This window comes from Scleropages formosus, chromosome 2, assembly GCF_900964775.1.
Source record: "Scleropages formosus chromosome 2, fSclFor1.1, whole genome shotgun sequence".
Lineage (NCBI taxonomy): Eukaryota > Metazoa > Chordata > Actinopteri > Osteoglossiformes > Osteoglossidae > Scleropages > Scleropages formosus.
Genome location: NC_041807.1, coordinates 5,297,545 through 5,313,885, shown reverse-complemented (window position 1 = coordinate 5,313,885; position 16,341 = coordinate 5,297,545). Strand labels below are relative to the sequence as shown.

Below are 16,341 nucleotides of genomic sequence, written 5' to 3'. Positions count from 1 at the left end.
CTATGCAGTATTTTATCCTAAGTTGTGAAGCAATTCTTTGAAGTAGAAGTAGATGTCTTCAGCCTTGAAATTATACAGTTTTACCCTACTATGGAATTTCATAAAGGCAAATTAAAGATAATATGTAGGACAATAACATGCACCTTAATTGTTATTAGTTCAGTTCTCATTAAACACAGAGAAATGCTCTTTAAATATGGTCATTAAGTACGCAGACACCTTAGCACAGCTTGGTAGTAGATTAAAATCTTATGCTTTGGAAGTCATGTTATGTAGGCTCGTGAGACCGCTTCCCTGGTTTCGCCTGCAAGCCTGCCTCTTTCTCTGCTCTCCGCAAACACAGCATGCAGATAATAAATGTTAGATTTTCTCTGCACTTCATGAAAGAAAGGACATATATTTTGGGCCCATCTAGACTCCTGTTTCAGATTAAGTTCTCTCTGCTGGTTTGCCCTTTAATGTCATATGAACCCATGTTTTCCTTTTCAGATCCCTGCTGTAATTTGACCACATTGCTTTGTCTACCCCTTCTACATCCTGTGTTTCATGACCAACTTTCATTGTCCTGTTGCCTGTGCCTCTTTCCATTTCAGACCTCTGAAAAAAGATTAAACACAGCCCTTCCTGTCATTAATCTATATTTGAATTTAGTTTTTCTGTGGAATGTGACAGCTTCATTCTGAAAGCATAAATGTGTGTTCAGTTTGATGTGTAATGATGAAAAGATTCATTCTGCCAATTTTTGTGTCTGGACCGAAAAAGAAAAACATCTGAAATATATATTTTTTTGTTTTTACATTTTGATCTTAGTTCATGCTCTTGTGCACAATGATATAGATGGCCTGTATGACAAAAATGCAGCACTGACACTGCAATATCAAATTTCATCCACCAAATAGGACAGGACAGCTGGAAGCATAGTGGTTACAGCTACACCCTTTGGATCCAAAGGTCATAGGTTTGAATTTGATCTCCAGCTGAAGTACTCCTGAGCAAAGTACTTACCCTAAATTGTGCTAATAAAATTGCCTAGCTGTACAAATGGGTAAATAATTGTAAAGTAGCTTAACATTGTAAGTTGCTATGGAGAAAAGTGTCAGCTGACTGTATGAGTAGTATTATTTGTCATTTTGAAAACTTCATTGAGGATTTTTTTTTTCACCTAGGCAATAATCTATTCTCTAAAACCTTAAAGATATATTGGAATGCTCAGTAATTTTTCTTTTATCCTTCTAGGTTCCCCAATTCCATGATGTCTACAGAGACATGAACTCCACCCTTCGGGACAATGAGATAGAGGTAAGGCCAACAACTGATGCATTTCTTTCTTGCAAATTTATTACTGCTCCCAGCAATGATACCTCAGTGTATACACCTGTGACCCAGTGATTAATCTATAAATGTATTCTCCTAAGAAACAAGTAGTGCTTTTATGCTCTACTGAAAAATGATCGTTATTAATGAAGAATAAATAATTCCTCTATAACCCTTACTATTTCCTGCCTGTTTTTTCAAGAAACTATTGGGTCGTCTCTGTGAACAAAACCGACTTCTGAAAGACCAGGAGATGGTGGTTCAGCGCCTGCGGATTGATAAGGTATACCCAACTGGCTTAAACCCTAGCCTTTGACCCCAGCACTATCATCGGTGGCTTTGTTAATCAAAAGAAAGACAAATATGATTGATCGAATGTTTTTTGAAGATATGTCTTCAACCGTTCTCATTTGATTGACCTTTGGCTCATTCTGTCGCTGCTTTCAGGACAGCCTGGAGGCAGCACTGGTCATCACACACCAGGAGCTAGAGGTGTACAGGAGTCAGCCTTCAGTGGCCAGCAAGCTGCAGATAAAGAAGGAAACACTGCAGAACCAGCTTATCAATATTCGTGGGGAACTGTCCCAGGCTTCCAGTGTAAGATATGGGGCTGAATGCACAGGCTTGGTTTCTGTGGTTGGGGAATAGTCAGTGGGTTGGAGGTGTAGTAGCAGGGAAATTATTTTGACTGAGTGTTCAGATAATGAAGAACTACAGAACTTCTGGAGGCTGTATGCTGACTTTCACTGTCCTTCTAAATTTTATTTAGAAAGTGTACTGGGAGAAATCTTCAGAAAGAGATTCCGCAAGACTGGAATGTGACTGCAAGAATGAAGTTACAGAAAGTTACAGACTAAATAGTTCTGAAAATGAACAGTTGCAGAAAGAATGAATGTCTTAAACTAACTATAAACTTTATCAGGACAAACTTCCAAGGAAGACTATAGAAAAATCTAAATGGCAAATGAATTTTTACAGTGCATTTGGGCAGCATGTAGAGTAGTAGTTAGAGCTTCCAGCTTGCACTCAGGATCAGATGCTACCTATTGCTGTAGTATTCTTGAGCTATATGCTTTTCTGAATTGGTGCAATAAAAATTACCCAGCTCCATAAATGCATATATCATTGTCAGCAGCTTCATATTATTTCTGCTTTGGAGAAAAGCATCAACAAATGAACAAATAACATTACACATAAATAATACACAATATGGGAGTGCGGTGGTGCAGTGGGTTGGACCAGGTCCTGCTCTCCGGTGGGTCTGGGGTTCGGTTCCCGCTTGGGGTGCCTTGCGACGGACTGGCGTCCCGTCCTGGGTGTGTCCCCTCCCCCTCCGGCCCTGCGCCCTGTGTTGCCGGGTAGGCTCCGGCTCCCCGCGACCCTGTATGGGACAAGCGGTTCAGAAGATGTGTGTGTGTGTGTGTGTGTGTAATACACAATAAATATGGTACAAATAGTTAGTAACAAGCCTTAATAAAATACTTAAATTGATAAAGAAGATAACAATTTATATTTATATTTACATGTCTATATGTACTCTCAGGCCCTGACTACCACTAGAATGGAATTTGAAGCACTGGAGGATGAGGTCAATGTTGTTCATGGTGATCTCTGGGAACAACTGAATGCTTGCGGACAGGTAAAGAGACACATAATCTGTCAGCACCTAGACTATGTCTTTGGTCATACCTACTTTTATTATGTAATGGGTATTAAGACCACAAACTCTTTTTTCTTTTTTTTACATTCAGGGTATATTTTAGAATTATTATGACAAAAATTGATTGTTCACTTCTTGACAATGTCCGTGCTTTAGTTATAATTGGTTAAGACAAAATATATACATACACATCAATAAAAATTCAGAACTTACTAACTTCAATGCTCCTAGACCATTTTTAAGTGGTTTGATTAATTCATTTAGGTCTAACAGCTTAATTACATTTGCTTGGCCCTCAAATCTGGATATCTTATTGCATCATGTACTGTAACTAAAGGTTTCTCTGGGAAATATTAATTTAGCATGCAGCAGTACACCCACATAATGAAATTAATCCGGCAACAACAAAACTCTTCATTTGAAACCAATTTATAAAATAATTACTGTTTGGGCAGGTTTTTATCTGCTGCATTATATAACAGGCGAGGGTGGCCTTCTCAGATTCAAGGAGGTATTATGATCAAAAATTAATAGGCCTGAATCATGCATCCCTTATGCGTAATTCATCTGTCTAACATTCGTTGCTGCAGTAACTGTATTTATGCCAATCAACGATTCATGGAAAAGGTATATATAATCTGAGTAAGGGCCTTTTGTCATGTGGTCACAGTGATTATAGTAAAACTTGCTGAAGCAACTTGTAGGATTTGGTTTCCTAATACACATTCAGAAATCTTGGTGAAGTTGCAAAGTACTTCAATCAGTGTGTTTTCAGCGTATGCTTTAACAGGAAAGAAAGTTAATTCCTTTCAACGTGTCATGTCAGCTGGGAGGCACAGATGGAGTGGACACAAGTGCAGAGCTCAGGTTCTGGGTTTCAATGTTTCAAGGACTAGACGAAGGAGTAGTCAAGGAGCGGGTGAAGGTCAGACAATGGGCGAATGTCGTATAATAGAGAACACAATACTTGTTGTCAAGGAACAGGCGAAGGTCCGGCAATTGGCAATCGTTGTACAAAGGAGAACACAAGACTCGTCGTCAAGGAACAAGCACAGGTCAAGAAATCCAGAGAAACAAGAGAGTTAGGAAGAACACGTGAAGGAAGGTAGCGGTAGGTCTTTGCAGAGGTTCCACAATGTGAGAACTTCCGGGGCTGCCTTTTATCGGCAGTTTCCCTCAGTGGCACCAGGTGTCGCTGATGGGTCAGCCAATGGGGGCGTGAGAGAATGTATAAAATAAAAAATTCTGTTTAAAAACAAATACATTACTAAAGCTGTTGTTATTTAATAGTAATATTAAATATTAATAGTACTGATTGCTTTAAATATTGTTAATGTTAATAATAAGAAATGATTCATATTAATTATTAATTTTAATATAAATTTGTGTAATTTTAAAAACATGTTTTTTACATTTTTTTATAAATAAAAAATACGTATAGCAACTGAAACTTTAGGTCTCCATTTGAAAAATATTCATTTAAAGGTAAAATTTTCACAGATTACACCTGCAATAATCAATAAGCAATGGACTGGAGGTCCGTCCAGGTGTACCCCCCATCAGCTTTGCATAGGCTAGTGATCCTGACCAGGAAAAGAAGTTAATTAAGATGGATGGATGGACAGGCTTATAATGTCGTTGGAAAAATATATATACATCCACAAATTCATGCACAGCTTGACAAATTTTGCCCCATAACTGGGACAGCTGATTGTGTAACAGTTAGAGCTACTGTCTTTGCATCCAAGTGTTTCTGGTTTGAATCTTTCCTTCTGCTGTAATACCCTTCAGTAATCTACTTACCTTAAAAATTGCTCCAGTAATAAATGCTATAAGCAGGTAGATAGTATAACATCATAAATTGCTTTAGGTAAAAGTGTCAAGTAAATGAATAAATGGAAACTGAACAGAGATATGGAAATAACTTTGATTATTCTTCAGTAGCCAGTGATTACCTACATGCGTAAATGCAACTCACTAGAATAAATGAACTGCCTCTGAGTTTCCAAGGCCTACTTTGTCCTTTTTGTCACCTCCTTTAGAATGAGCTTCTACATCGGCATATCCAGAAGCAGTTCTGGAGGGTTCAGGATGTCCTTGAGGGACTACACAAAAACAACCCATCTCGAGGTACAGACACTTCCAAGCAAAAAGGTATTGGAAATATGGTACTGGCACTGTGGTATTTGTACAATGGGGGCCACTTAAGGATCTGGGAACATTAAAGTACTGTTACAGGTAATAGGTAAAGGTTCTGGCAATCATATATTTACAGGTACTGTACTAATTTAGATTCTGGTTCTGCCTGTTTTTTAATTGTATAGAACAGAGAGAAGTGATTCTCCAGATATTGAGATACAGATAATATGTAGGTCATAGGTTCTGCCAATTACTTATTTACAGAAATAAGTTGAATTTAAATTCTACCTATTATTTAGTTACAAGAAACAGGATCACTTCTAGTTTTGAAAAGTGCTTAGTTAGTCGTGGATTTGGAGAAATACATTTGCTTAAGGTGAATTAACATGACAAATCCGTTTCCTGGGAAATGATTTTCTTGAAGATATTTTTTTTCTAGTGAATCCACTAAATCCTTAATGCTCAAATATATACACAAAACACGTAAAAACACAGATACAGAAACAATTCTTCTCTCTCCTAGTAGCAAGTGGCATGTCGGGCTCCTTCAGCACAAACAGTCCTGCCAGCCCATTGAGCTCTGTCAGCCTCACCAGCCCCTTAAGCCCATTTTCACCCATCTCTGGTTCCCAAGGCTCCCCCACCAAACTGGCAGCCATGGAGGTGAGTGCCCAACCATCCTGATTTCAGTTACTTTTCAGCAGAGCCCAGCAACCACAGAAATAATGTGTTGCCTTGAAAAATCATGGATTTCAGAATTCTTAGGGAAGTGCCAGAAGTTTTCTACTGGTCCCCGTGACCTTAAAGACTTCTTTTCTTGTTTCTCAATCATACTTTTCCATGCTAAAGATCTAGCTTACTGGTTACTGAAAATCAGTCTAGTAGATTTGCCAACTTATTCAGATGTCTTTTCTGGATTGATAAATTAGTCAGGAAAGACAGCTGGGAACAAAGAGACAAAGTACCTGACCTGGTAACCTTAAGGTTGCAAGTACAAATTCTGTTGCCCATTATTGTTGTTGTACCCTTGAGCACGGTACTCACCCTGAATTTCTTCAGGAAAAACACCTTGCTGTATAAACGGGTACTCAAACTCTTTTTTGAAAAAAGTTCCAGCTAAGCAACAAAATAATGATAAACATAAATAACAATTAGTGCAGTGGACTGTCCACCATCCTCTGCAAATTTTACCCTTTTCCTTTTACTTAGAGAAAACAGTCCTGCCTTGAAACTGAGGAATGAATCTAGGTGAAGCAATTTACCAAAGGTCACAGGCTATTTCGTTTTGCCACAAAATCAGCTGGAATGACTTTTAAAATGGATTTCCAGGTTTTCAAATGAATTGCCAGGTTTTGTGCCAATTCGATCAGGTAACGGAATGGAAATTGTTTACATGACACTATCTGAGGCTTAGAGGGGTGCGGTGGCGCTGTGGGTTGGACCGCAGTCCTGCTGTCCAGTGGGTCTGGGGTTCAAGTCCTGCTTGGGGTACCTTGTGACGGACTGGCGTCCCGTCCTGGGTGTGTCCCCTTCCCCCTCAGGCCTTACGCCCTGTGTTGCCGGGTAGGCTCCGGTTCCCTGTGACCCCGTACGGGACAAGCGGTTCTGAAAATGTGTGTGTGTATCTGAGGCTTGAATCTGACCACGATTAGTGTGCTGTTGGGAATCAAGAAGTATGCTCCCTATCATACTCAGTCACCTGTCTGTTCTCTTGCTCTCATTGGCCAGGCTTTACTTGATATCCCTTGGTTTTCCTCTATGTGCCTCTGCTGGCTTCTTGGTGTTTGGGATTCGCTTCACCTTTCCATTAGCCACTGACCAATCCTGATTCTGGGCTAGCTCACTGAAGATGTGGGGTTCTCTATCATGTTCATTTACTGAGGTTCATAGCTGAGCTTTCACTTCCATTTTTCACTTTTTGGTGAAAACACAGTCTCAGTGCTGACTTTTGGAAATCTGGTTCATAATCAGATTTTTATAGAAAATGTATAAAGATAAAAGTGTCATCTTCCTGACTTGTTTTATTGTAATAGGCAGCTTTCCATGAGAGATGAGCATGCAAGATGAGTGAGGTTACCATTCCCTAGAACCTCCCATAATCCTTTCTGCTCCCTGCCTGGCTTAGCCACACTTCCTAATTCACAGCGCTCTCTCCTTCACCTCCTCTATCCTTCACTTCCATTTTCTTTCCCCACTTTTTTCCCCTCTCTCTTTCTCTATCTTTCTCCTCTTTCTGCTGCTTTAGGACATTGGGCCTCCACGGCCCCCGCTCCCAAAATTCTACATTCCCCTGGAATCCCCCCCCACCATCCCCCCGTCTGTTCCCCCGCTACCCCTTGAAAACAGCACTTGGCTCCGCAGTATGGGCCTGCTATCGGGCAGCCCCGAGGAAGACTACGATGAAGAGGAGTCAAACCGCAGACAGGTACCTCCCATAGGAGGGGAGGGAGACAGGAGGAGAAACCCCTGTTCCTCCCTTTCTCATACCCCTATTCAGGAGCCATTGTCACAGCTTCCACATAGTAACTGGTCAAACCTGGATCACACCATTTACCCACAATTCTCACATTCACTGACCTCCCAGCCTACCAGTTTCACCTGCACCCCACTCTATCACTCTCTGTGCTCCTTTGCTTTGCTTTCTTTTTTCTTTTCCAGCTCTGTGTTCATTCCCCTGTCACAACACAGCAGCCGACAGAGCATTCATGTTTGCTCAATAAATTTAGGACTGATGCGTTGCCTCTGAGTAATTAAAAACTTTCCCCATATGGTCCAGTACTCACTAAAAAATCCTGGCGAATGGAGAATTTAATTTTCCCTTTTGCAGACTTTTCCAGATATTACCTCAAAAAAGCTTAGCTGGTATCTAACCCTGTGAAGTTTAAATTAGCTTAAGAAAAAAGGAAATGTGAGTTCCACGTTTTTGAAGACTTGCTACAGTTTTGCCTCATTGCAAAGGTGATGATATTATAAAATGCTTTGTGGTTGCTCACTGTGGTTGCTGAATTTTGGGAAATTCCTGATTTAACACCATGTTCAGGCACTGTCAAGAGAGACAAACCCATCTTGTCCTGTCATTCCCACTTCTGTTCTCATTTTGACATGTCTGCTGGTGAGACAGAACCTTGTCTGTGCTTAGTCCCTTCCTGTGGTTTCTGTGCTACCTCTAATTGCAGAGGTACTGGAAAGAATCCTGCCTTTCTGGTCCACCATTTAACAATATAACACTGACAGCAAAAAACCCATTGTTACTGCAATTTTCTGCATTGTGCAATTAGTTGCTATGGTGTTATATTGTATAGTAAGTATCAATTATTACAAAATCTATAACATTATACAATATTCTGAAAGTACTTTTTCCTTTATTTTAGTGCACTGCATTATTGAACAAAACCTTGTCACACTCTTTGCAGCACAAATTTTCTTTCCGGTCTGACACCTCAACGGGGGAGAAAACCAGTGGTGGGGAGCGTCAGGATTTGGAGCAGGACAGACAAGCCAACACAAACAAAGGTATTAGGAGACAGGCATGTAACCTAATGAAAGGATTATATGGAAATGATTTGGTCCATGCTGTCTTTGGTGGGGTCACCATTATGTTCAAAATCATAAAGTAACCCCAAGATGATACTGATGCTGTAGAGGTCACACGGTTTACAGTCCAACTCCATCTGATCGGATTGTGGACAGAGAGGCTGAACTTGTTTCAGTTATCTCTTGTTCAGATCTCTTACAGTATAATTCTTTTTTCCATGCAGTTGGCGTTGTCCCACCCAGGACCAAGTCTCCCACAGAAGAGGAGGTGAGCTCTTATGATCCTGTCTATCGCAGAAATGGCAAAGTTCCCAACGGGATATCAAGGGTAAGTGAAACATGCTTTGTCCGGTTGAAGGGGTTAATTTAGTGATACTGCTTCTGAACATATACCATTTTTAAGGTCATGTGGGTAACAAATCTTCCCACTTGTCAGCATAGAACTTTACTTGTAGTCCTCACGTATATGTACAGGTACAGGTGCATCTGCAGGCATATCAAATTCATTATTGAAAGAAACAGTCTCAGTTTTCCAACTACTTTAAAGTTTGCTTCAGAAAGTCTCCTGAAGAAAGCTTGTTTTGATCCTGAAGTTTGTGTGTAGTCAGATATGTTGTGTGGTTCTCTCACCAGGAACGACCAAAGAGTGCAGTGTTCCCAGCAGAAGTCAAGTCCAAGATGAGTGTGGAGGAGCAGAACGAGAGGATACGGAGGAACCAGAGCAGCTCTATGCGGGATAAGAGGCGGAGTCTGAATCTCTCCAGCACTCAGCAAATTGATGGTTTCAAGTCCTCCAACAACTACAGAGTGGTATATCCTCATATGCCCAATAGATGGCTCTTCACACCCCTCTCAATTTATCTGTTTTTCCCTGTTTAGCTACCTAGCAGATGAAAAACTTTTTCATTTATACAGATGCACATTGCTACCAAACAAATTTAGTAAGTAATTTTTCTGCAGTATCCCTATGGAGATTAGAGGTGTCATAAAGAAATAAATGTAGTAGTGTTATTTTTCAGGTTGCCTTTCTGCGCAGCTGAAAAAAGAGAATGGTTATTAGTAGCCAGGAGCACAGTAAGGTATTTTTTTAATTGCTGTCTCTGTGCTCAGGTGCGTCGGAGGCTGACTGCCCATGAGGTGGACATCAAAGACCTGGAGGCAGCGGTGCGAGGGGAGGGGGTGGAGTCACCCCGGGAGGAGATTGCAAGGTTGCGGCGGCTCCAGGTTGATCCTGACCACTACAATTTGGACATTGGAAAACAGGCAAGGCTGTCTTCCAGTTCCCATTGGGGCAACACTCTATCCAGAATACCTTCTATTGTAAGATGTAGCTTCCGTACAATGGAAAATTCCATAAATAAAAAATCTCCTTACCCTCCAGCTGTCAGCACCAGATAAAGTTCTGATCCCAGAACGATACCTGGACATAGAGCCAGATACTCCCCTAAGCCCAGAGGAGGAGAGGGAGAAACAGAAGAAGGTGGAGCGGATCAAGACTCTCATTGCAAAATCTAAGTATGGCCTGCAGCCCCACCAGTCTTTCTCACTATATCTTCTAAGATTACTACCTCTGCTGTATACTTTTATGTTTTATCCCATATGAAATCCAAGATTGTGGGACTTTTCATACAGTAGCATCCATTACGGTTTTGCAGACATTTTGTTCTCTACTTTTAAAAGTTATACTTTTCTGACATTTTCAATATGGCATTCAATGTTTCACAGGCATTGCATTGCTATTAGTCAGAACAGGAATACTTTGATAAATTGGCAGCACTTCAGATAATACACTTTCAAGGTAATTTGAGGTGTATAGCTTTATGCATGATAACATTGAAAAATAGTGAGTCACAGCATTTGGATTTACAGTCACTCAATTTGTAACATAGAGTAAGGAATACAATAGTTAGATCCAAATAACATGTTTTGCTCTTGTCTGTCATATCACCGCTTGCTAAATATGAGCAAATAGTATTTTACTAGTTTCACAAAATAAGTAGAAAGGATTCTGCTGTGATGTACAGCATGATGCTAAAGTGGCAGTTGGATGAAAATTTGTTCCATTTGACATTTTTAAATACTATTTAAGGCTTTGCAAACAGGGTTCAAAGGCTGACTGATTCTCCTCTCCCAACACCCCCACTCCCAACAGCATGCAGAACATGATCCCTCTCCTGGACGGCCCAGCTGAGGGCCCAACAGACCCTGAGCAGCAGTTGCAGGAACAGGAGAAACGGATTGAGATATCATGTACTCTGGCGGCAGAGGCATCACGCCGCAGTCGCTTACTGTCGGGTGAGGAAGCCTCTCCTTCGAGGCCTGTCCAGGCACTACTCGGGGCGCACCACCAGCCCACCCACAGCACAATTCACCCCTCCAGCCATGCTTCAGAGTAGGGGCTGTAACCCGAACCTGCAGTGCGGTGGCCCCCAGCTTACATCCTAGGAGGTTCTGCTGTCGAGACTTCTGACAGTCATGCATATATAAATCTGAGATTAGTGAGCTGGAATTTTCCTACCTATGTTCTTTTCTTGAGTTGCTGACAGACACTTAGTGCCACAGAGCTACTTGGAATATATGAATATTCAGAATTTGCTCTACATAGTAAATACCCTGAATTATTCTTACATTTTAAACAAATCGACATCTTAAACTTTGATCCTTTACTACATTATTGTTATTCTATAAAGCAGCAGTTGATTTTTGAACTTGTAATTTTTAGCATCTCAGTATAATGTATTGAATGTATTAAAATGAATACGTCAGTGAATTTAGAATATAGTTGATAAAGGACACAGATCATTCTTAGTATAGGTGATCACTGAACAAAACAGTGATTAATTTTGCCGTCATATTATACCAAAGTACGTGTAAAAAGATACCTGTTTTCAGTCTGCAGCCCCTAAACTGAAGTATTCCCAGTTTACCCAATTCATATTCAACACAATTGGTGTGATGTACAAAATGTGTCTTCTTCCAGTTGTTGAGTGGACAACCCAACACAAGTTTTAATTTAACTTTCCTCTTTGGAAGAATGATTAAGGGTATTAATTTATCTTGAGTTGGAGCTAGCTTTTGCTGTTTTGTTTTTTGATTATGAAAACTCTCAGACTAGAATGTGTGTAAATAGAGACCATCTCACCAAAGAGACATAAGAACATGAGCGCTGCACTGCCATGCACACATCAATTGATCTTCATGCCACTCTCACCACTTTTTCAGTCTTATTTTCTCACGCATGGATTCACACATTCAAAACCTATCCACAAACTGAACACAAATGTTCCTTGTAAATAAACCTTAAAACTAAATTAACTGAAAAATAATTTTAATTAATGAGACAAAACATCTATTAATTACTCTGCCTGTATGAAACTAAATTGCATGTGCCATGTTCCCTACTAGCTATATGTCACTCTGCAGCTTACAGTAATAGCAGCTGAATAGAAGGTGCCTCTTCAGCTTGTTTATTTATTTGTTTATTTATTTTGCCATCACATTTTTCGTCTTTATTCCATTGCATTCCACCATTCCATTTCAGCTCAGTGCGCCCCTAGCCCTTCAGCCTCCCCCACCAGCCTGGCCCCTCTCCCCTCTGCTGACTCCTCTCAGATCATGAAGGTGTGAGTCTGTAAAGGTGAGTCCCCGACACCACACAACCTTCCTTTGTCACCTCCTTTTTGTCCTGCCCACCAGACATTTCTTTATCTCCTTCTCTGTTGTGCTACAAAATGCTTTGCTAACTTCCCCAAACCAGGCATGTTGGAAGAAAACCTTTGGTTTTTTTTGTCTGTTGTCCTGTTTCTTCCTGTGAAACCAAAGCACAGTATTTAATTGGTGTAAAGTCATCATTATATTTGTTGACAATGTACCTCTATGTGTTCATCTTTACTTTTTCTGTCTTCTTAATTTGGGTTTGAGCCCTTATTTGGTTTAGAGTTTTTGTGGTAGACCACAAGCTGGATACAGTCATGGTAATGAAATATAAAGACTTGTGTTGCAAAGCTATTTCAATTATTTGACAGTTTTTACTTTTGAAACAAAAATATAACTTATTCTAAAATACCATATTGAGAAAAATCTTGGAAAAAATACATCCAAATATTTTATTTGAAAATTTTTTGAAAAGTTCTTTGATATCAGTCAAAAGTTTGTGTATATTTACCGCATATTATACTTTTCAGAAGACAATTTGTTAAAAAATAGAAAATTAACCAATATACCTTTCCAGCTCTTCTCAGGGCCACTTTTGGGTTGCTTTGATTTAACTCTTATGTTCAGTTCATGCTACACAAGTACAGTATTACCCCTTTTTGCCTTGGTTGTACATGTGTACTCAAACTATTGACTGGTAGTGTGTATATAAAAAATGGCAACAGCATATCTGTTTTCGCTTTAATTATTGTGATGCAGTAAATAATGCTCCCTAGGCACAGCTATTTGTTTTAATTATTAAGAGTTCACAGTAAAATAGCCCTACAGTTCACATTGCGGTTTCAGGTTAAATGTATAATTTGTTAATTGTGTCTGGGAGCTACTAGCTGCTGAATGAATGTGTAATCATTGATGTAGATCTCTAAGTGTATAAAAGAACAGCTGCTAGTGTAGCGGGTAGAGCTACTATCTTTAGAGTGAAAGGTTGCAGGTTTGATTCCCACCTCTACACTGGAGTACCCTTAAGCAATGTATTTTTGCTAAAATTACCCAGCTGTACAAATCGGTAAATAACTGTAAGCATCTTAACATTGTAAATTACTTTGGAAAAATATGTCACCTAAATGATTTAATGTAGTAAAAAGTTGTAGATTACAGGAGACCAAAGAATAATGTGTTTACTGTATAACCTCTCTATACCTACCTCTGTTTAAAAAATAAGTATGCAATTTCGTATTTGTGTTCTTGGCTGTGCATTCTCTACTAATAATAATACTGATGTTTTGCTTCACTATTTTTCTCCCTAATGTCTTCAGCCCAAGCTTTAGCTGCAGTAAAGTTCAATGGATCTTCGTTCTGACATCTTATGGAAGAAACAGTAATACAGATGGATTATGGAATTTCCATTGCCCCAAAGAATGTATTTTTCACTCAGTTATTTTACTGATACAAGAATAAGAGAGAGTTTTGTTTGGAATTGCATGACAGCTTTTGAGAAATACCTATGGGATTTTTGAATGGGAAGTACCAGCCTTCAAACATTAGAGGGAGCAATAACAACTTTCATGAATCGAAAACTCTACCCTCCTTAGCATCTACCCTCCTTATGGCTCGCTGCAATCATGTCTTTTCCCCTTGTCTAGGCCTCCCTGTGATACTTGGCCTAATGGAAAAAAAAAAAAACAAATTTAACTTCAGCTTTTTTAAGATGGTGATGATATGATTTTCAAAGCTTAAAACTAGCCACAAAGGACCATGTGCTTACAGTATCCCTACTGCTCTCAGCCAGTAGTTCTGGAAATTGTACAGTATTCCAGCTCAGGGGATGCTTTGGTGGAGGTTGCACCAGGAAGCTGCAGATGTCACTTACACAGGTGAATCAGGGATGAAACTACGATGACCACGGTGAGAGGCGCACTTATGTTACATGTGGAAAACATGGAAGCATGCAGAAGGTTCGGGGAAGTTTTCGGCTTCGAAGGGGCAAGGAAAGGAAGGACATCTGAGTTGAGCATTTTTTGTGGTTGATATGGTGACAATTGACTGCATTGTGAAGTGCACGCTACGCAAGTGTCCAAGATGGATTTCCGATTTCAGTCATAATCTTTAGAAGCAAAACTGGCTGGCTCTGAAGGAGAGCTGGCCCTGCCTGTGTTGCCTGTGGCAGGAGTGAAAGGTCAGATGCTGGAGAGTCTCACCAAGTGGACAGATGCTTGCAGCACATATGCCTGTGAGCACAGGGCCCTTACACTTTCACAATATGGGGTTTATTATCTTTCCTAAAGGAGTGCGCATCTAGTGGCCACCTGACACACTGTGACACCCCTTTCAGCAAAGGCATTTTCCATTCTTTACATAGGGCTTCTTTTAGAACATCAGCTTCTCATACATGCACAGCCTGGTACTTCCCTGGCACTGACAGCACTTCACCATCTCACTGACCATAGATAAAACTATAAATGTTATATATTTAAAAGAAACATTTGCCTTTGAAATGGATCCTTGACTCTTCACAGCACTACTTCCTCAAAGGTACTTATCAGTCTTAGTCTGTAAAAATTTAAGATTTTTGAAATATGGAGGGTGGATCGTGATGAAAAGAAGTGACCTTAGAATTGTAAGTCTGTGAGCTGAATCATCTATCTTTTCACCTCAATGTAGGCCAAAAGCATTTATTACGATTATTCAGTGCAACACATTTCAGGTTATTCCATAATCTCCTGTACATTCACTGTTTGTGAAGGTACCTGTTGGTTTGTTTTATTTTTCTATGTGTAGATGCTACATATTTAATGTCCAGCTACTGGCACCATTTAATGTATGTAACAATGTGTAAATTCATGTCTAAAATCATTACATCATTGCTTTAATATTTTTGGATACAAAGTTTGGTACAGAGTTTTAAGAGTATCATCAGAGTGTACGTGTAACTTAACATAAAAATGGAACATCTGGCAACCACAAACAACTAATAACTGTCGTGATCAATGGAATAAAGCAAAAAGAGCACTTCATCCAGGTAAAGAGAAAGAAGGAGATGGACAAGCACATTCCACATGTTGTTCCGTGATAACATATTAATTCCAGAGGAGAATTCTGTGTTTTGACGCATCCATGTGTTATAAGGAAAATTATTTTTCTTGTTCTTGCTTGAAGCCCACTTCATCTGTCTGTGCCAAGTCCCTTGTGGCTGTTCTTGGGAGAAAAACTTTGTCTTCCTCTCCCTTCTGTGTTTTACCCCTTGAATGTTGTGCTAGTGCACATGAAAAAGAAAAAAGTTTTCTCTATGTCTAAATGTTACTCAAGCTAACAAAAATGTGTATTTGTAATGGCAAGCAAAAATTACTTATGATAAATGAAGCAGTATAATGAACACATAGAAAACTACAGGTCTGAATTGAAAGTTATATTTCATCTATTTTGAAAAAAATGAGAATTGAGTTGAACACCATTCATCCCATATTGTTTAAGGGCTCATTGTTACTTAATTGAGGTCTAAGATTTCAGTTTCAATGTTCATATCTCCTGTTTGGAAAAGAAAATCAGGATACAGGAAGTTTAAAAAAATCAAGCAATTTCAACTACAATATTTTCTGTTTTGAATTACTATGAAACATTTTGAAGTTTATTAAAAAGTTATTTCAGGAGAGAAGTATTAAACTGAGACACGTCCACATGCACCTGTCATTCACAAGAACAGCAATAAAAAAGCCACAAACCTCAACACTTTCGCTTATGCTGCATCACACAATTGCTAATGCCAGTTTTGGCTCCCATTCCAGTCAATATTGGTGCTTTGTCAGCATGGGCATCAATCCATTTGCTTCCGATGATGACTTTTTTTTACCAGTTCTCTTGCTCCGGATGTCCAGTCCTGAGCTCCAGTCCCTGTTGACTCCCCCTCTGGACACATTCGGTGTGGTGGCCTCCACTGGCTGTCACCCCATATGCTGTTGCCCACTTGACTGTGACCTGCCAACCACAAGCAGTCGGAATGCCTAGCCTGTTAGGGTTTCCCCTTGTTTACCATTCGGTGTTCT

General features: G+C 39.8%; 1 protein-coding gene across 14 annotated transcripts in view; it reads left to right on the top strand.

Annotated features, from left to right (window-relative positions):
- Nucleotides 1–16,025, top strand: part of plekha6 (pleckstrin homology domain containing, family A member 6) — a 95,350-nt gene extending 79,325 nt beyond the window's left edge. For 9 of the 14 annotated variants that reach the window (XM_018758602.2, XM_018758599.2, XM_018758601.2 and 6 more), the window contains 14 exons: nt 1,237–1,299; nt 1,517–1,597; nt 1,762–1,911; nt 2,858–2,953; nt 5,017–5,128; nt 5,637–5,776; nt 7,359–7,538; nt 8,527–8,626; nt 8,872–8,975; nt 9,281–9,457; nt 9,758–9,910; nt 10,029–10,162; nt 10,800–10,942; nt 12,189–12,398. In XM_018758602.2, coding sequence (XP_018614118.2) covers nt 1,237–1,299; nt 1,517–1,597; nt 1,762–1,911; nt 2,858–2,953; nt 5,017–5,128; nt 5,637–5,776; nt 7,359–7,538; nt 8,527–8,626; nt 8,872–8,975; nt 9,281–9,457; nt 9,758–9,910; nt 10,029–10,162; nt 10,800–10,942; nt 12,189–12,274 — 1,719 coding nt within the window. In that variant the 3' untranslated portion in view covers nt 12,275–12,398. Of the gene's footprint in view, nt 1–1,236; nt 1,300–1,516; nt 1,598–1,761; nt 1,912–2,857; nt 2,954–5,016; nt 5,129–5,636; nt 5,777–7,358; nt 7,539–8,526; nt 8,627–8,871; nt 8,976–9,280; nt 9,458–9,757; nt 9,911–10,028; nt 10,163–10,799; nt 10,943–12,188; nt 12,399–13,617 lie in introns of those variants that run through there. The other 5 variants (XM_018758591.2, XM_018758594.2, XM_018758593.2 and 2 more) reach the window with 5 other exon arrangements.
- Nucleotides 16,026–16,341: the final 316 nt, after the last annotated feature.